We start from the raw sequence: 16,042 nt of genomic DNA, 5'->3' as shown, positions 1-16,042 counted from the left end.
GGAATCTCTAACCGAAGAGTTCCACCAACAACACGCATCAACGGAACATCTACCGAAGAGTTCCACAAACAACACGAATCAACGGAATATCCGACGAAGAATTCCACAACTTAACGTATCGACATCGGTCCAATTACAGCTGATCGAAAATCTCATTATTTCATTCAGGCTCAGCATCACTAATCTGAAACTGAGCCAGAGCATCGCCGTAACTAACTGCGAAGCTCAACAGCTTACTTAGGAATTATTGATATCTTCGAAGCATTGAATATTCGAAATGATTTCGAAAATAAATAGTTTCAGTACTATACTGAATGTCTGAAGAAACTGAAAATAATCTGTTGTTGCAATTTTTATAGGAATTGCTTATCAATCGTATTAAATGCTCGGTAGTTCTAGTTAACCCTCCGCACTCGAGAGGTCAGTCACTTTATTTGACACAGCAAAACTACAGTTGAATATTTAGTATTTAAAATGAGACTTTATACTGCTATGTGAAATATTTGAATAAGCTTTGTTGCTTAACTTATCTGTGAATTATCGTTCACTTCAAATATCTCGTCGGAAAATGTTGAAAAAACTTCCGAGTGCAAAAGGTTAATCGCAGCATATCGGAATAAATGTTCATTGAGACGTTACTTCAATTTCACCGCGTCGTTGATAGCGAGAAGGCGAAGAATATGGGAATGCTGGTGAATTCCGTGCTAAGTATCCATTTCGCAAGTAAACATTTCGCATTTCGATACAAACATTTCGACGATAAGCGTATCTCGCACGATTACTATTTTCCTCGACGATTATCTCCGCTATTTCAATCGCGTGGCAAATCTTGCCGTTGACCTAGACAATCGTTGCGAAATCAACAGAACGTCCGTCCGTCGAGCCCGCATACGAGTGTTTTCGAGTGATCGGTAAAGTGAACGACACAACCTGGTAGGAACACGAGAAAGTCTGGCTGGAGGCGATTCTTCTATTGTTATTTAATTCAATACACCGTTGAACTTCATGGATTTACAATAATTAAGCGCACCGAGTAGAAGTTAGGTCCCCTAGAGACTGCTGACTAACCTGTAAGCGAGCGACAGGAACAACCTGGCGACGCTCAGTACGCCGAATATGGCGTGTCCTGGGAACTGAAAGAAGAACGGCACCGTTAATGCAGAGCAGCGAGTAGAATCAGTATACCGTCGAAGCTGATACTTACGAACGCGACATTGAAAACGGTGTATAGGATTCCCTGCGCGGTAGTTGCAACTGATGATATGATCGATCCGAGGGAAGTGTCATTGAAGATGTACTCAATGAGTCCCGAGATGTTTTCGATACTGTCGGTTCCTAGGAGCAAGCCGATAACGTAAGCAACGTTATTCACAGTTACTACGCTTGGGAGTACACGCGTGATCGCTGAAAAACAATAGGACATCAGTGTTCACGTTTAAACCTTAGCAGTCTTATGTCGAGTCCGACTCGACATTCTATTTTATTGCAACCAATGGCTGTTTTAACCCTTTGCACTCGAGAGGTGACTCTCAGCCAACACGTGATTCGATACAACAAAGCTATGAAGTTGAATATTTAATATTTGAAATTAAACTTCATAGTTGAATATTTAATATTTGAAATTAAACTTCATAATTGAATATTTAATATTTCAAATTAAACTTCATAGTTGAATATTTAATATTTCAAATTAAACTTCGTAGTTGAATATTTAATATTTCAAATTAAACTTCATAATTGAATATTTAATATTTCAAATTAAACTTCATAATTGAATATTTAATATTTCAAATTAAACTTCATAGTTGAATATTTAATATTTCAAATTAAACTTCATAGTTGAATATTTAATATTTCAAATTAAACTTCATAGTTGAACATTTAATATTTGAAATTAAACTTCATAGTTGAATATTTAATATTTCAAACTAAACATCATAGTTGAATATTTAATATTTCCAATTAAACTTCATAGTTAAATATTTAATATTTAATAATAAACAGCACGTATAACGTTTGCAACGATTTCATATAATGAAACGAATGAAATGAACTTGACCTCTGTAGTGCTAAGGGTTAATATCTCAATCTGGTGGCACTTACAAAGAGCGGACGATGAACTTCTTGACTCTGAACTACTTTCGCCGTCTCCCGAGCCACCTGAACCAGCTGTACTCGACCCAGCACCGTCGCCGCCCTCGGCGCTACTGCTTTGTGAGGATGATTCCGAACTTCCTTCTGTTGGTTCCGTGCCAGCACTGCGGGCTTTTATGTTCAATAACAAACCGGGCGAATCCGCGCCATCGCCTTCGTCCGCTGATGGTAAAAAAAGACTTTCTTCATTCAACAGTATATGCTGTTGGCGCTAGAGATACTACACCTGTCAGAATGATCCACGAAAGAGGGTTTGCGGAATGTCAGGCGTTTTCTGTGAAAAGGGGTGGTCACAGGAGATTTTCAAGTGCAACGCGTAGATCGAATTGGGACACTTCTAAATTTTCAATTGCAACAAAATGACTATTGCGACACCATTGATGAATGTATACTTCGGCTTTTCAACGTTTCTAATTTTTTATTTTACCGTCAAATCTCTAACGTGTTACCTAGTGCTGACAGGTAACGATCTTTTACTTAAATTTTCTGATTATTTCATACTGCATTTCCAAACGGTTCTGAGCTTTTAACCAGTTAACTGTGTTTGATGAGTATACACGTCATCTTAAAACTCTTAATAGTGCTAACTTTTTCGACGATGGATTATTAATTTTTTGAGACAAACATGTAATTATTCCTTGTTTCATTTGGCTTGCATTTAACAAGTATACACTTCATTATTTGATCTTATTGTACAATGAGAAATTTTTCAAACTAAATTCCACACTTAACTGGTTAAAATTTCGGCCCTATCAACGAAAACAATGACATTTCAATCATTCCTTTTATTCTGATAAGTGACCGAGAGTCACATCGTGGTACAATTCGTTATAAAAGCACGTGGTACGATTAGGGCGCACGGACTGCAGTTCTTTATACATTCGTAACGCATGGAGACCTTCAGAAATTGATAGAATAATAAAATTCATTCGTCTACTAATAAAAACCGTGTGATATTTACCTCCAGACAGCGATAGGTCTGATATGTCTGAAACGGAAAGACCTGATAGGAGCTCCTGAAAATTATAAAATAACGAAAACTTCATCGCGATCATTAAACTTAATTTAAGATATCTTTAATTTATTATTAACTTAATATGAGATATGATCATTTAATTTAATTTGCCTGTTCGAACTTTGGGAACTATCGTTCGACACTATCTCCTCTACAGTTCCTGGTCAACAAATTGCCACTCATTGCTTCTCATATATTTACCAATCACATTGTTTCAAATTCAAAAGGCGATTTGACAATTGTCACATCGTTAAAAAGTTAACACGTTAACACGGCTCACAGTAAGATATCACATTAGACAGTGCGTACCATTGATGGCTCATTAGACAGTGTGCGGCATAAAATATGTGGCTCGTCAAGTGATTTCGTAATTAGAAAACATTGCCACATAATTGAGAATTAATTTACTTATCGATCATTTCAATATTTTCATCAATTTCGAGAATTCAGCCTAATGGGAAAGAGTGGAAATTACACCAGTGTGTAGCATCAAATATGTGGTTCATCAAATAGTTCGGTAATTAGAAAACATTGCCACATAATTGTGAATTAATTTACTTACTGGTCATTTCAATATTTCTATCAATTTCGAGAATTCAGCCAAATGGCAAGGAGTGGAAATTACACCGGTGTGTAGCATCAAATATGTGACTCGTCAAGTGATTTTGTAATTATAATTGTAATTTACTTATTAATATTTCTATCAATTTCGAGAATTCAGCCGCCAAATAGAAGAGTGGAAACTACACCGGTGTGAACGTGTTAAGCAAAGAAATTAAGCTCGAGTCAGAGCATATCACCGATTTTCTCTAAGATGACATCGACAGTGGCCCTAACTTTGTTCAGAGACTTCGTTCCCTTTCATCTATCTCTACATCTACCTTCCCTTTCCGCATATTTCCGATTTCTCCGTTTTCTGAACGTTACTTACGCTCACAGATTGAGGCCTGGCGTGCGCCAGCACGCACCAGCTCAAAGCTACAAGAATCGCGAGCTTCATTCTTGAATGTCAACGTGCACGCTATCGCGTCTCGAACTGGCAGATAAGCGATGCTACCTGAAACCACTTGGTCCCCTTCCTGTTTATTTCGCGCGTCCACCCCCGTTTATATACATCACGTGCGAATTATGTTGCAGCGATATGCCGCTAATAGGAAACATTATATTCAGAGTAATTATCAATGCTCCTCGTGATGTTAGGTGACCGAGACCTTGCTTCGAAACGATTAGCCACGTTTTCTGGTGTTTTGAATACGTTTTGCGGCAAATTGCACGGTTACATCGAGATACATACATCAGCGCGTTACGTAAACGGCGAACTTCAACTTGACCTGCGAGTCTGGTGCAATCTATTGCGACTGATGGGGGTGAGTTGTTAATTACCCTTTCATTCTGCAGGTTATCGACGAAATGAATGAATACGATTGTTTTTACAGGAAGATATTTGACGTTTGAAGTGCAATCAGTATTTTATCTTTATTGAATGTTTATGGTAACTGGGATGAAGTAATAATGAAAGAAATTTAATTTGAAGAGATTTAGTCTAGCTTAAATTCAAATTTAATTTGAGTAGATTTGAGTCTAGCTTCGAATATATTTTAAGCTTTTAGCTTATTTCAAGATTTTATTAAGCTTTTGAATATATTCTTAAATTAGGGATATTGCTGTTAGTATCGAGAATCGACGGAACGATTGAATTTTAGCGATTGACGGTGTCGATGATGCATATTTGATTAGTAATTCAGAAACAGGTTGTTTTATGGTAACGAAGGATTACGATATGAAAATTGGATATATCCTTAAAGTATTTATTTATTTACAATAATGTTATACATTCATGAGGGGATCGTAGAAAATACAAAATGGAGGCACGTTTAACACTTTGACTGCCACGTCATCCGAATTCGGGTGACATTTTTTACAGAAACGTGGACATTAATTTTCATGACGTTTCGAACGAATTTTGTTGGATATATGAGATATAAGAAAGATGGTGGAGCTATTATTAAGAATCTTGATTTCTCAGTTTCTGGTTAATGGAGGAAACTGTTTCGAGTACATGGGAGTTTTGATGAGTACGTGGCAGTCAAAGTGTTAAAAGGAATAAAGGAGCAACGGTTTAAGAGAAGATAGGGGATAAAGGTGTCGAGTCGGATATTTTATTTTCAAGGTGTTCTATAAAAACGCATACAAAATGTTTCCTTTAATACCAATATATAAAATTCCATTACCAAAAAGCTACGCACTATAATTACGCAATAGACGGTGAGAATTTCGAGCGCACGTAATACTGCGAGTTAACCGACGTTATTGTTTAATAATCGGTTGACAGCGTTTAGCGTCGATATCGGTATCTGGAAGAAATAATTATAAGGTTAATTACTTCGTAAATTGCACGTTATCTGTGTGTATCATTAGAAGCGTAGTATGACGGTTCTTTCACTTGAATTCGTTAACGACATAAAACGTAAATAATTTCCTTAATCTCTTCATATTGAGAAATATCTTTGAAAAACGGAAGCTACGATTTAGTTTAACATTAGAACTATCATTTAATACGATTAATATGCAATTCCCATAAAAATTGTAACAATAGATTATTTTCAATTTCTTCAGACATTTAGTATAGTACTGAAACTATTTATTTTCAAAATCATTTCAAAGATATCAATAATTGCTAAACAAAAAAATCGAAACCAGTCATTTTGACTGGTAGTTCTAGTGTTAATACACACTAGCAAAGACCAAATGGAAAGACTAACAGCAATTTCTGCAGTCCAATTTCCAATGAAACACAGAAAGAAGTATCTAATCAACTCAGTCGATCTTTGATGACAGTTCGAAGCAAGTTTCAGTACTCAAATTTCTTCAGATTGCATCATACGAATTTCCAGTTGAACAAACATTGGTAGCCTCCAACCGTCCACGAGACACGGGACTTACATTAAAGATGTCGTCGAACAATCCATGATTTTCGTTGGTGGTCTGCGCTGGCTGACTGTTCGTTTTCACCACGATCGAACTATGCCCGGCTCCTTGAGCCTGTCGACGGGCGATCTGCTGAGTGTCCGCGGTCGAAGGATCCTCAGTCTCCACCGTACTGCTGTAGACGATCTGCTTTCTAGGCCACCACAGTCTTTTCCTGAAGGCCCGTTTCGGATACACGACTGTCACCTCTTGGCTGTTACCTTGAGAACAGGATTGAATGTTATGCAAATTATAAATCTCGGTTCTGGGAATGGCCAGGACTCACCGACCGGTACCACTTCGTTGTTTTGGCTCGATAGGAGAGGCACAGGGGGAGCTGGCTCGACAGTCTTAATTTTTGTTATTGTCTTCACTTTTCCCACCGGAGATACCGCTGATGCCAGAGCCGGTTCCGCTTCAACGGAGCCGGAAATGTTTGTTGTTACACTGGCTGCTACTGGTTTTGACTGCTTTACGTGTATTACCTGGTGGAATCGTATTTATTATTTATCATATTCATCGCTTATCATATTTATCATTCATCGTATTCATCGCTCATCATATTCATCATTCGTTATATTCATCTTCTTTATGCACCCTCTTCACATTATTCATAATATTCATCATATTCATCATATCATCATATTCATCATATTCATCATATATCATCATATCACATGTTCTTCATATTCATCATATTCATCATATTCATCATATTCATCATATTCATCATATTCATCATATTCATCATATTCATCATATTCGTCATATTCATCATATTCATCATATTGACCATGTTCATCATATTCATCATTATAAAATCTTATTCTAATTATTTTCTGCCCCATCACCATGAAAAGTATTTAACATTCTATAGGCTTGCGTGGCTTTGAGGTAACGTACTGATATATGGAAATTCTCTTGATTAATTTAACTTTTTATCGAATGACATTGAGTAACCAATTAATTTAATCTTCATATTGTTCATAACGTTGTGAAACGATTACACTTGTGAGTAGAATAATTTTCAAACTATCAAGAAATTTTGTGTACCATAGACCACTGATTCTCAATAATTTAAATGATCCGAATTTTCCAATCAAAGAGAAATTGTCATCTTCACTATCCCTGTTTCTATAATTTTTGATGAATTTTCTATCATTCGTAAGTGTAAGTTAAATTATAAATCATATAGAGTACATATGTCAAGAAGAAAGCGCGCACTGTAATTAGCCGATAATTACCGCGACTAGTGCAAGCATATTTATAATAAGCTCACGCTGTAATTTCAGTGTTACGTGGCTAACTACAAGCGAGGTAAGTACTATGATTAGTATTCACAACGAAGGGATTATGCTGCATTGTAAGCATGTCACTTCACCAGAAAATAGGTCCGAGGATTTAATGACAACTAAGGATTCACTGTGTCGTCTGTTTAATGGTATCGTTAGATGATTTAACCGATACTGTTCACGTTACTTATCGAATTCGCCTTTATTTTTCATACGTCTAAATGAGTTTCAAGCAACAATACTAATGCCTTTATTTCTATGTCTTTATTTCTTATCTTCTCAACATAATTTCAATAAAAAACAATAGGCAAGAAACTTACAAAACTTAGATACAGTTACAGATAATAAACATACACATGAACATAACTTCAGAGGCTGATACATTGATAAATTAGATCTTAAAAGTATCCTACTCGAAATACAAGTAATTAATCTTTATAATTTGACAGTTAATTAACAGAAAATTCTCGATTACTCCTTAAATCAGGATTCCAATTTTGATTACACCAGTATAATATTTATTTTATTCTAGGAGGTTTGTTCGTTTATTTACTTAATTATACAACAAATAAATGATAATGTAACATTAAGAACTATATGTTATCTTTGATTGTCGTCCAGCTTATCGTCGCGACTTGAATGGTCGCTACCTCGTACGTTGACTAGTCCTACGTCGAGTCACCGGTTGTCTAAAAAATGTTCACATCGAAAATTATTTTGAAAACTCTATTTAAATTAATTTATTTATGATATACTCTTCAAAATATGAGATCGAAATGTGATTTGATACGTTCACTGCGGTTCGAAATTTATGCATTTCTCGTTGCACACACGGATTATTCTGTATAAAACAATGTCTAGGCTACTTGAACTCCAATATCCGAGGAATCTAGTAGGCTACCGGAACTAGAACACTTTTGCTTCCACAAGCTTACTTCCACTAATCGTTCTATTAATCTCTCACTTAAGATGTCTCCCTTTTCTAGCAATTAAACAGTAAAGCTTCCTCACTGAAAACACTTTCGAAGACACTAGTGCCTTCTCGTACAAAAACCTGTAGCGTTCTGAACTGTGAAGTACACGCTTTCCAACCAGTCACTGTCTTATCAGTGAGATTGACAGGGTTAACAATAAAACAGCTCGGTGAACATTAAACAATCTCGTTTCGTATCGTACATAATAAGCCTAGTAAAATGAAACCAACGGAAACACCTTTTCTCGCTTCAAACTATAGGTACAACACCAATTTTCAACGTTCACTTGTCAAAATACGAATCCTTATTAATATATATACATATATATCTAGAATAAAATATTTAAAAAATATACAATCCCTTATAGTGAAGCTTAATTGCAAGCAAAAGCACGTTACTCGAATCGAACGAAATATCCAGAAAGCAACGAGTATTATCAAACACCTCAAATTGACAACCAACCGAGTACCAACTACATAATAAACCGCATCACCAACAATACATAAAAATAGTTGCCACAGTTAACGTGTTTAAATATAGATTAAGTATAGATTAGAAACATGGCGGAACGATCTGTGTGTCCAACGAAACAGTCGCAGTTACCTTAGCCGTGAAATATAGAAAATGATTTGAACAATCATTTTACGCTACAACGATCATACGAAACCGAAAAGAATCAATTGTTACAATTTTTATAAGGATTACCTTCCTATTTTTTATAAGGATTACCCAATACGAAATTGGGTCTAATATGAGGGGTTAATACGGAATATTGCTCGATCAGTTTCATATGAAGTTAGTTTATTTTTAATTTTATTTTCTTTAATTTTATTAGTTGAATATTATTTATTTATTTAATATTTTTAATTAGAATATTAGTTGAATTAAATCGTTTACCTTTCGATTTGGCTGAAGGTGAATCTGAATTAGTTTCAGGTTTTAATATTGAATATTTTAGAAGAATATTTACGTTAATTTTTATATCTGAATAAATTGAAATTTTGGATTATTTGCAATTATTCATTTTTTCCTCATAAAAATCCTTATAAAAATTCTAACAATTGATTCTAGTTCTACCATTAACACGTTGACGTAAACGCCGTCTATCCATCTAATGCTCGCGAACGCTTCAAATGACAATGGTCAATAAATCATAAACAAACGAATCTCGTATGAAATCTCGATCGAACTCTCCAAGAGCCATCCAATCAACAAATAAAGAGCTTTCGTTGTCCATCATCGATTTCACAGCGACCGTCAACGTGTTAACTAGCTGTCAGACATTTTTCTGTATACTCATTAGCTAGTCTCGTTAGACACACTATAGCGCGACTCATGCAAGTTGTTAGCTCTCGACACAGAGTCTGGAATCTGAACCTGGAGCTGCGGGGCGGACGTCTTTCGCGAGATGATCTGAATGTTCGATCGACCCCTACTCGAACTTTCGAAGGATCCCGTCGTCGACGCGCTGCTCGGAGGTTTCTGGCCGCCATTTTCGTTCGGATATGTATCCTGGGCCGGGCCAGTTGAACCGCTCAATTGGGCCGCCGCGGACGGCCCGAAGCCGGACCTCGCTGACGCGTACAACCCGCCTTCTGTGAAAATACGAATTTCCATGAAATACCGTGTGTTTTTTAAATATTTCACGATGGACCTGTGCCATAAATATTGTGAAATATATCAAATGATATTTCAAATTTCAAATTGCCACGTTGAGAATCACTGGATTAGATGATGCATTTGTCTTACTGGAAACAGAGATGAAAGGAAGGATGAGAATTGAGAAACCAATTAATCGAACGATACACGAATTGATATAAAATTAAATGAACAAAAGAGAACGCTGAATTTTAAATCCGGTCATTTGACCTCTTCGTCCTTGTTCCTCTTACTACATTCTTTCGCTGTCAACCTCTGTCTGGGTTTTATCAGTATTCCTTGACTTTCCTCTTCGTCTTGATTCTTTCTCTGTCTATCCACATCTTTCTTTTCCTACTTTTCTTTGAGAACGATCTACAGAGGAAAGTCAGTCCATCACGAACTTCGCTGATCCACGGAATATTCTGAATAAACTTGTGTTTAGGAACGAGTATACAGAATTGACGTCACTTACTCACCAATTCAGTATACCGTTTCGGGTTACAGTTTATAGACGCCTATAGACGCTAACGGTACACCAAGGCCAAATGTGTAACACTAGAACTACCGTACCAGTCAAAATGACTGGTTCCGATTTTTTGTTTAGCAATTATTGATATCTTCGAAGCGTTGAACATTCGAAATGATATCGAAAATAAATAGTTTCATTTGAGTATTATAATGAATGTCTGAAGAAACTGAAAATAATCTATTGTTACAGTTCTTATAGGAATTGCATACTAATTGTATTAAATGCTCGGTAGTTCCAATGTTAACCCTTTGCACTCGAGAGGTGACTCTCAGTCACCACTTGATTCGATGCAGTAAAACTATAAAATTTGATATTTAATATTGAACTCTATAATACATCGGTGTATGAAATATGCGGATAAAAAAGCTTTGTGATTTCTCTTTGAGTTCATTTAAAAAAATATCGTCTTTGTACAGTTAGGAAACGTTAAGTATTTCCAGCGAAATACTTCCGAGTGCAAAGGGTTGAAACGCCTTTAGGCGCCAGCAGTAGCTGAGGAGTTAAGAAACATGTTGTACTAACTGGCAGTTCCATTATTGCCATCCAACGCTCCACCCAATCCAGCTGCGGCAGAGGCACCCCATGGTGTTCCGGCGCTCGCGTGAAGCCCACCCCCTGTCCCCGTTCCCCCTAGGATACCGCCTAATCCAGCTTGAGCGTGGAATCCAGCGAAATTGACTCTAATTCCACCATCGGTGAACTGCAGGAATGGAGGCTGCAACAGGAATTGGAACATAATTAATTAGACCATAATTCCATTCGGTAACATTGTACTGTTCCCAATTCAATGACAATAATAATTAATACATTTCGATTTAACAAAATTGCAAAATGTTAAATATAATATTAAGTTTCTCATAATGCATCAATATGCGAAATATTTATATAAAATTTCTTAATTTACGTGTTTTCTTATTTGTTCGTTTAAAATAGTGTCTATGTATCATCGGAAAATGTCGAATGTTTCTAGTGAAAAGCCTTCGAGTGCAAAGGGTTAAAGTATAGAGAGCAAGGATGATAATTTTCTCGACGAAATGAAATCGATCTAATTTCACAAACGAGGAGGAAAAGAGGTCGAGAAATCTGTTATGAATTGAAATTAGGATTTCTCGTACACATGTTCATCAGTCATTCGTGACTGTCTCATGCGGAATGGTAACTCCAAATGGCGTCATCCGCGTGAAACGACGCTAGTGATTATGCAACGACGCCATTAGCAGATCAGCCCGCGGTTGACAGATCAGACGAACAATACGCCGTGTAATTTATATATGATTTCCCATGTAACGATGACAAATCCATCGATGAACGCGACGCGCAGAATTTTAATTATTACACAGCCGGCAAACATGATCGGCAACTGCGAGACCAGACGCTTCCGCAATCCTTTCTCCGGCCGCGGCCGCGTTTCTAGATTATCTAACGCTCTTCGTTGGAACTTTTCCTTTCGACTGTTTCCGCGCGAACCAGTTTATCCGTTCGCTGTATTCCCCGTTCCTACGGTGAAGAAGAAATAAATATTGAAGCAAACATTACTAAGCGCATCGATTAAAGATGTCTTCGACGCGGTCACGGTCTTCCATTGTATTGAAATGGTAACGAAGAATCGCGAAACTTCATCGAACGCGATCCGCGATTTTTCCGGCGGATCTCGGATAACGTTCGATTCACGGAATATTAATTCCCATCGCAGTATCCTGAACATTCTACGCATATCAATTAGCCGAATCGATTATTCCGCTACGCGTAATGTCGACCGTAGTGACAAGCAAGATTCGCAGGAACTTGCTGTTTCACGATTCGTCGGAGAAACGAAGGGAAAACAGCGTTTAATTAAATCGGCCAGATGCTGGAATGTTCTTTAATTCGCCGCTGTATTGTTCATCGATGATTAACAGGTTACTTAGAAACAAATAGAGTGTACTATGAAACAAGCAATGTTTCAGTTTCACAATTAACTAAAACACTTAGAAGCCGCGACAATTCCTAATTATCAATTCACTCGGTTACGCTGAAAGCTGATGATTCGATCGAACGATCCATTGACAATTCAATAATTAATTATTCGAAACTTCGATTGACGATTGGCATACAGTCTATGAATCCCCTCCAATCGAACGGCATAATACATCGAACTTTGTCATCTACAATTGAAAGCAAGCATCGCAAGTATCAACAGTCAACTTTTGAATCCTCGTCTGCAACAGGTTAACAGCCTCTTGCCGCATAATGACAAGACTTCTATCAAAGATCTTTACACAGCTTGCACGGTACAGGATCGATTTCCTTAATAGTCTCCCAGAAACATTTCCCAAACATCTGTTATCTCAATTGCAAGAAGAAGATAGGCCACTTCAATCTATCTGTTAATCCTACTGTCAAGCTTCTCATCGGAAATCTCCGAGTTAGAGCTTCGCGAAGGAACTTTTCAAAGTGAAATCATCAGACCGGATATGCTACCGATCGACAGAGCCTGTACTCACCGACGTGGACGACCCCGAGTTCCCTTTGATCGTGTCCTGCGGCATCCCTTCGGCGAGAGCTGCCAAACAGAGAGCAAACACGGTAACTACCTTCGCGCGCAGCATCATTGCGTCAACTGACTCGTGCCTCGGACTGTTGCCCGCGGTATCCTGCCGCTTTTTAAAAAGACCTCGAAAGGCATCTCGGTACTCACCAGCCGGGAAGGGAGAAGGTCTGACGCTGGGTCGAGAAGGATTCAAGTTTTACGAGCGCGCCGGCCGACTCGCGACGCGCGCCGACTGAGAAACTCGCCGTTCAATTCTATTGTATCGCGATAATCGTATACTCGAATCGCGCGCCGTGATTGCGGGGTTCAAGGCCGTTAGCCAGCCGACTAATTACAACCGTGAACCGTTCGTTTCCTGCTTGCCGCCGCTGCCGACGCCGATTTCATCCGCTCTCCTGGCGACGGATGCGGAAGGACTGACCGCCGAATGCAACCGAGTCGCGAAGATAACCGATATCATACATGCACGATGCAGCTTAATCATCCGATCCAGCGACACGTGATCCAGAAATAAAAACAAACTGGAAACGGTGTGTACGTGAGTAACCTGGTCGTTAAATACACCTCTAGCCATAATTATTGCATGGATTCTACTCTGTTCTCTGTATTTTTTGCGTTCGTCGCTAGGAAAAAAGGTGTTAATTGCTGGGTAACGAGCGGGTAGTCTGTTTGACGTGTTTGCGGTGGTATTTTGATGGTCGATTATTGTTTTTATATGGAGATTGTACTGTTGCGAGGTGTTCTTGCAGGTTTTGGAGTGTCGCAGTGAGCGCGTCGCTGGAATAATTTCGCTCGACTTGAATTCGTGTACGAAGTTTTTCGTTGGGATTGTTTTATGGTGAGCGCGTGTTTAATTTGTGTTTTGTGGCGTTGGGCTTGAACTGCAAGGCAGATACGTGACGGGGCTTTGAATGTTGCGAGTTCTTGGGATGTTTCGCGAGAGAATTATGTTTCCAGTTTCTCAGTATTGCATGAGTTTAGTTTTCTTTGATCTTTCTTGTATGGTTTTTTTAGGATTGCTTTTGATTTTTGAACTTTTTAAAATGGAATGTGGTGTCAGTTGAAAAGTCAGTTTAGCAGCGTTGTAATTTAGCGTATAATATTGTCTCGAGCTGGCTTTCGAAAGAAGTTTATTACACTTTGTAATTAAACTGTGTGGAATAATTATGAACTGTAACCATTGCGCAAACGTGTATAAAATGTACGAACTGTTTCCTCGAAAAGTGATAGCACAGCTTGTTATCAAGAGAAATTTGCTGTCTTCCTTTTATATTGATAAAAATTCGATGGATTGCTGATTTAGAGGAAAACAAGTGTTCCAGAGACGCATTAGGAAATTGATTAACGTTGTATTTATAAAGATTCCGACGTAGACAACATTCTATCTCCATCGAAACGGAAACTGCATGAATTACTTTTTCTCTACGATTACTTCTGACCTCGTCGAATCACTTTTATTACATTCGGTTCACTGGAAACGTGTTATTTAATCACGATCGACACAACATGTCACTAAAACGACAAGCAGTTTTTGCCACTGTGTATCGGTATATTATCTCGTATCCATTTGGATGATTTCGTAATACTCAAACTGTTGATAAAAATTCAATTTTTCTCAATTTCGTAGAAATGCGTTGAGTGAGAGGATAAAAAGTGACCTCGAATTAAATTATACTATCGACGAATCGTCCACTAATTTAGAAAAGAAAATAATTAAGAAAAAAACCTCATTGCTATACCTCGAACTTTCTTGTTCTCTTAATGAGTCCTACACAAATGTCCATTTGACATATCAAAATTATACTTTAAAATTGAATGCAAATGTAAGGCTGTGACATGGTCAAAAGTGATCTCGAATTAAGTTATACTAACGAATCGTTTAATAATTTACTAAGAGAAAACACTGGTACATTTCAATCTATCTTATTTTCTTAATGAGTCCTGTACAAATTTCCTTTTGACTTACCACAATTTCATTTAACCCTTTGCACTCGAGAGGTCACACTTGATTTTATACAACAAAACTATGAAGTTGAATATTTAACACGTTCACTGCCATGAGAATTTTAGGCATTCTATACAATATCCCTTATTCTTTTATAACAATGACAAATCTTGTAATAACCCATACACTGCCAGCATAAAATGTGTGATTTCATTTGTACTTTCGATTTATTTTGCTTTAAGATCCTAAGATCTTTCTTCGTCAACTCGAGCCCAAGCACCTACGAAAGGGGACCTAATAAGGTCACACGTGATTCCGACACTAACAAAGCATGACAAAGACAATTTGCAGAGTCTCGAATTAGCGTGGTTAACCGGTAGCAATTCCGTACCGCATAATTTTCTAAACGATGGAAACTATCGACGAGGAGCAAGAAGGAAAGTAAGATTCTGCGGAGAAACAGTCTTCTTCGATCAACGTTCCAGGAAATCAATCACGACAGAATCATCGCAAAAAAGTGACTGCTGAACCTGTCGCACGAACCGGGCAACGTGTTTTTGTCATTTCTGAGTAATAAAGTGAGCGAGGTGGACGCAAAAAATTGTAGAAAATTGAGCACACGCGATATTCCGGGACCAAAGGTGAATCGAGTGTCTCTCCTCTCTCTTTAGAGGTTAGCTTCTTATCCTTTCAGATCCTTCGCGTGGCGAATTGAAATATAGTGTGTCCTATAACGAAGTGATTCTAAAGTCTCGATTAACACGTTGACTGCCAAAATCTTCAGTTTTATGTATCGTTGATTCTTCAAAGATTCTAACAAAGATAAAGAGGAACTGTTACTTATTATTTGATAAGCAATGCTTACGTTGCACTGTTATCTAGTAATCCACGCTATGAAATATTTCCATTCGACATTATCTAACAAATTATAACTATTGTCAAGTAATTTAAAAGTTCCGGTCATCGGTGATCGACGTGGCAGTCAACGTGTCTAT

General features: G+C 37.7%; 2 protein-coding genes across 3 annotated transcripts; both read right to left on the bottom strand.

Annotated features, from left to right (window-relative positions):
* Window positions 1-950: 950 nt before the first annotated feature.
* On the bottom strand, window positions 951-4,262 carry LOC116430185 (uncharacterized). The gene is made up of 5 exons (XM_031983960.2): window positions 4,101-4,262; window positions 3,116-3,170; window positions 2,104-2,316; window positions 1,205-1,404; window positions 951-1,133 (listed from the first exon to the last, which is right to left on the bottom strand). Exons 1-5 carry the CDS (start codon window positions 4,167-4,169, stop codon window positions 1,050-1,052), a joined length of 621 nt encoding a protein of 206 aa, XP_031839820.2. The 5' UTR covers window positions 4,170-4,262; the 3' UTR covers window positions 951-1,049.
* A 701-nt stretch (window positions 4,263-4,963) lies between these two features.
* On the bottom strand, window positions 4,964-13,545 carry LOC116430162 (uncharacterized). 2 transcript variants are annotated; one of them, XM_031983922.2, is made up of 7 exons: window positions 13,250-13,545; window positions 13,056-13,114; window positions 11,095-11,287; window positions 9,780-9,997; window positions 6,423-6,621; window positions 6,113-6,357; window positions 4,964-5,523 (listed from the first exon to the last, which is right to left on the bottom strand). In XM_031983922.2, the coding sequence occupies exons 2-7, from the start codon at window positions 13,098-13,100 to the stop codon at window positions 5,467-5,469; spliced, it is 957 nt and encodes a 318-aa protein (XP_031839782.1). In that variant the 5' UTR covers window positions 13,101-13,114; window positions 13,250-13,545; the 3' UTR covers window positions 4,964-5,466. The 2 variants fall into 2 exon arrangements, with proteins under 2 accessions (XP_031839782.1, XP_031839781.1); XM_031983921.2 differs by lacking the exon at window positions 13,250-13,545 and having other exon boundaries at window positions 13,056-13,229.
* Between the last annotated feature and the right edge of the window lie 2,497 nt (window positions 13,546-16,042).

Source organism: Nomia melanderi, chromosome 6, assembly GCF_051020985.1.
Source record: "Nomia melanderi isolate GNS246 chromosome 6, iyNomMela1, whole genome shotgun sequence".
NCBI classification, from domain to species: Eukaryota; Metazoa; Arthropoda; class Insecta; order Hymenoptera; family Halictidae; genus Nomia; species Nomia melanderi.
The sequence above is the reverse complement of the archived record's forward strand: the minus strand, read 5'-3'. Positions and strand labels throughout refer to the sequence as shown.